This window comes from Odontomachus brunneus, unplaced genomic scaffold, assembly GCF_010583005.1.
Source record: "Odontomachus brunneus isolate Ranch 3 - 2012 unplaced genomic scaffold, Obru_v1 Obru_scaffold_177, whole genome shotgun sequence".
NCBI lineage: Eukaryota > Metazoa > Arthropoda > Insecta > Hymenoptera > Formicidae > Odontomachus > Odontomachus brunneus.
The window spans coordinates 512,332-516,898 of NW_022639627.1; the positions used below are offsets into that span (position 1 = coordinate 512,332).

Consider the following 4,567-nt stretch of genomic DNA (forward strand, 5'->3'; position numbering starts at 1 on the left):
AGAGAGAGAGAGAGAGAGAGAGAGAGAGAGAGAGAGAGAGAGAGAGATAGCGCGCGTTACTTTCCCCTTAGCGAGAATCATCCCTGCTACCACCACCCCAACCCCGGGAACGTCGCGCGAGGGAATCACGTGGCGCTGGGGTTTCGACCTGCGACAGCCATGCGGCGCATCCGTCGCCGCCTTGGTGCTTCGAGCAACGCGAAGCCGGCCGCGGGCCGCGTGTAAAAAAACATGGTAGGTCTAGTGTGTATTTTTCGTGAGCGCGGCGGCGTGTGTCACGCGACGTCGTCGAAAATACGCACACCACGCTCGCAGCAGATCCGCGCTGTCTGCCGCCGCGTAGCACGTGCGGCACGCTCCTTACTCGCGCACACAATGGCATGACGCCACCGCGGGTTCACGCATGCAACATGCATTCGCAAGTGAACGCGTATACATGTGTGTGTATATGTACGTATGTATGTATACAAACAACGCTCACCGTAATCGCGTACCGGCGACGGTTGCTGCGTGTAGTGCGCGGCGTTGCTCGCCGGCGTCACTCGAAACCTCTCCATCCTCGCCAGCGTCCGGATTCCGTCCTTTTCGCTTGGCTCGCGATGTACGACGAAGACGCGGCAGGAGGGCAATCGCTAGATCGAACCGCGCTCAAATCAAACGACACTCGATGCGAACGAAGCGGCACGTTCGCGCGTCGCGACTCGCGTGCGCATTCTCCATTCGCCGACTCGAAATTACGGAACGCTACTGTGCGCGCAGGCCGCGCGGCGCGCCGTTGCGAGCCCGGCGCGCTAGACGGCGCTGCCGTACCGCGCGCTGGGCAGCGCGAAGTGGGGGATAAGGGCAGTGACTGGAGAAGGAACGACGTTGCGAGCGCGACGAAAACGTGTCGTAGGGTGTCGTGGCGCGGGAGGTTGCGCGCATCTGTCTTGGTTCACGGAGTGTCATGTGAATAGAAAAGAGCGAAAGTTGGAGGAGGGAAAGCATTAGAGAGAGAGAGAGAGAGAGAGAGAGAGAGAGAGAGAGAAGCAAGCGGGAAAATGTGAAGGGGGGCACGAGGAGACAGGAAAATACCATGCGCGGGACAAAGCGACGAGTATAGATGACGAAAGAGATAATAGGGATAAAAGAGATGCAGTACATGAAAGCGCGTCTTATCACTAATCAACAGTAACATTACATCACAATGTTACCCCGTGTCATCATAATGGGTGCTTCCGAAATACCCAGAGTTGGGTCGAGTTGAGTTAGTTCCACTATAGTATACGTAACGGATACTTATAATTATACTCCGTATAATTTAGATTATAATTTTCTACTTAGCGATATAATTGTGTTAGATACATGTTATATTGCACTTTTACGTTATTGTCGAACAAGAAATCATAAAATTGATCTTAAACAGCATAGATCTCCACAAAACATCCTAAAGATATTCTGAGAACGTTCTTACATTCTAAGAATATTCTCAAGACATCCTTCGGAGATCATGTGCTGTCTGAGATATAATGCTACTTTCAATTAATGTTTATTAGGAAATTAGAATACAATGTGGATAAATGGATTGATACAAAATAAGAAAGGCAATGGCTAATAATAGCACTAATTGTATTCGTGCATAATTATTTTCTTATTATGTCTTATGATGAACTAAATTATTAAAAAATATATATTTCTTAATTTTAATTGTTTTGTAAGTACGACAATTCGCGGAGGTTTCTTGTAGGAAATAAGAATATATAATTGATCTCTCTCTCTCTCTCTCTCTCTCTCTCTCTCTCTCTCTCTCTCTCTCTCTCTCTCTCTCTAGTGAAAACATGGTTATTTAAACGTAGAAATAAATTTATCTTCTAAAGTGTCGGGTCAATCGATAAGTTTGTTTCGACTTTTGAATCTTAATTTAACTTTATTGTACTGAATGGAAACAAATTATTTATCGATTAAGTAATCGTTTGTGACCATTAGACAATATTCTAGCAGCACATTAGTGCATCTGTATCGTAGAGAGTAGCCGATTCGTCGAAGAAGACGAGAATTCAAACTGTTTTTATCTAACGTTAGCATACACAATAGATAATAGCAGGAAAAGTGTAAAGTAGACCTTTTTTATCTTATCTTAAAGAAACAGAGAATTGTCGAAGGGGAACGGAAAAATATAGATAATAATGACGAGACAAAAAGTGCCCAGAGAAAGAGAAGTGATGCAGAGGCATGACGCAACGAAAAGTATGAGTGGAACCGCGGATGAAAAGTTAGCGCAAAAAGAGAAAGGAATAAGATTGACTTGAGAAGTGAGTCTGTGCACATTATCGTAATGATTCCTTCGACGGAATAGTCTCTGCACTCTATTGCCTGCAGTATCGGCTTATTTTTATCGCGAACCACGAATTTCAAAGCCCGATATGAGATGTTTTTTAACGGTATTCTGTATCAGTAATTTAACTATTAATATCAAATATAACGACATAACAGAAGAAAGTAGATGATAAAAAACCAATTCAAACTTCAAAAATGTAAAACACATCTGATCGTTTTGATCCGATATGTAGTTTCTCACGAACGGTATACTATTGTAAATTAAGTTACTGTATTATTGTAACAAAATAATATCGAATTTCCCAATAAACTTTTCCAGAGAAAATTTGAATTTACTTCTTACACGAATTCACACATTTACATTGTGTGTGTGTATATATATGAAAAAAAGGTATTGTGCACGTAATCAGAAATATTTAGTTATTAAAGCAGCATATATTAGCTGCATTTTCCTAGCTGTCATTTTTGTGTAACGATAATGTGTAGTTGATTTAGTTGATAGTATATTAACTACATCAATGTAATCTGATTGTGACAACCAGAAATCGGTTGGGATGACATTTATCATGGCATTTATACATTTTTTGGTTGGACCAGATACCTACTAACAGATATTAACTACTTATATACATTGCCACTGCTGCAACGTCAGAGTAACTCAGCAATTGCTCTGTATATATACTGAAGGAAAAATTATCTTAAAATCAATAAATATTTTTTTGATGCCATTAACATATTTATTTAAATATAAATTCTCTTTATTTAAACTAAATATTGTTTACATAAATCAGGTAAACAATATTTGGTTTAAATATAGAGAATTTAGATTTAAATAAATATGTTAATGGCATCCATCAAAGAAATATTTGTTGATTTTAAGGTAATTTTTCCCTCAGTGTACATTCCGTATGTGTATATATTTTTAAAAAGTATATTTTAAATATATTAAATGATATATATATATATATATATATATATATATATATATATATACACACATATACAAGATGGGCTAAAAGTCTGGATACACCCAAATATGTCATAAATGATTTAGAAAAAAATTTTAGACAAAAATGTTTCAGACAAAAGTTGTAAGGCTTAAAAAAACACATTTAACGATAGTAGTTATTTGACATAGGATGGCGTCGCCAAGATCAGAACAAGGTCAACTTTGCTTTTTTAAATAGAAACACATATTTTTATTACGGAATTTTATTCTACGTAAGAAAGCAAAGAACTTTTGCTTGAAAAAAGTTTTTATACAACCTCTATTTTCTAAGATATTTACGTAAATATCTACAAAATTATTGGTTTCAATAATTTTTTACTTGAATTCTATCAACTTTACCGAAAAATATCAAAAGATAAAAATTGCTTATTTTGTTTTCATAGACCTCTGAGAATTTTTTCAGAATTTTGTGTTAACTTTTTAGTACTTCAAGAAAATGCAAGAAATTGCAGTACTAAAAAAGTTAATATAAAATTCTAAAAAAATTCTCAGAGGTCTATGAAAACAAAATAAGCAATTTTTATCTTTTGATATTTTTCGGTAAAGTTGATAGAATTCAAGTAAAAAATTATTGAAACCAATAATTTTGTAGATATTTACGTAAATATCTACAAAATTATTGGTTTCAATAATTTTTTACTTGAATTCTATCAACTTTACCGAAAAATATCAAAAGATAAAAATTGCTTATTTTGTTTTCATAGACCTCTGAGAATTTTTTCAGAATTTTGTGTTAACTTTTTAGTACTTCAAGAAAATGCAAGAAATTGCAGTACTAAAAAAGTTAATATAAAATTCTAAAAAAATTCTCAGAGCTCTATGAGAACAAAATAAACAATTTTTATCTCTTAATATTTTTCAGTAAAGTTGATAGAAGTAAAAAATTATTGAAACCAATAATTTTGTAGATATTTACGTAACTATCTTAGAAAATAGAGGTCGTATAAAAAATGTTTTCAAGCAAAAGTTATTTGTCTCTTTACATTGAATAAAATGCTGTAATAAAAAACACATTTCTATTTAAAAAAGCAAAGTTGATCTTGTCCTGACCTTGGCGACGCCATCCTAGGTCAAATAACTACTGTCGTTGAATGCGACTTTTTAAGCCTTGCAACTTTTATCCGAAACATTTTTTTCTAAAATGCATCGTTTATGACATATTTTGGTGTATCCAGATTTTTGGCTCACCCTGTATATATATATATATATATATATATATATATATATATATATATATATATA

The 4,567-nt window shown here is 35.8% G+C and overlaps 1 protein-coding gene across 4 annotated transcripts in view; it reads right to left on the reverse strand.

Moving 5' to 3' along the window:
• The window catches only part of LOC116851547 (solute carrier family 12 member 4), a 133,390-nt gene extending 132,628 nt beyond the window's left edge, over nucleotides 1–762 (reverse strand). For 3 of the 4 annotated variants that reach the window (XM_032831047.1, XM_032831049.1, XM_032831045.1), the window contains exon 1: nucleotides 482–761. In XM_032831047.1, the coding sequence (XP_032686938.1) occupies nucleotides 482–557 (76 nt within the window). In that variant the 5' untranslated portion in view covers nucleotides 558–761. Of the gene's footprint in view, nucleotides 1–481 lie in introns of all 4 variants that reach the window. The other variant, XM_032831048.1, reaches the window with a different exon arrangement.
• Nucleotides 763–4,567: the final 3,805 nt, after the last annotated feature.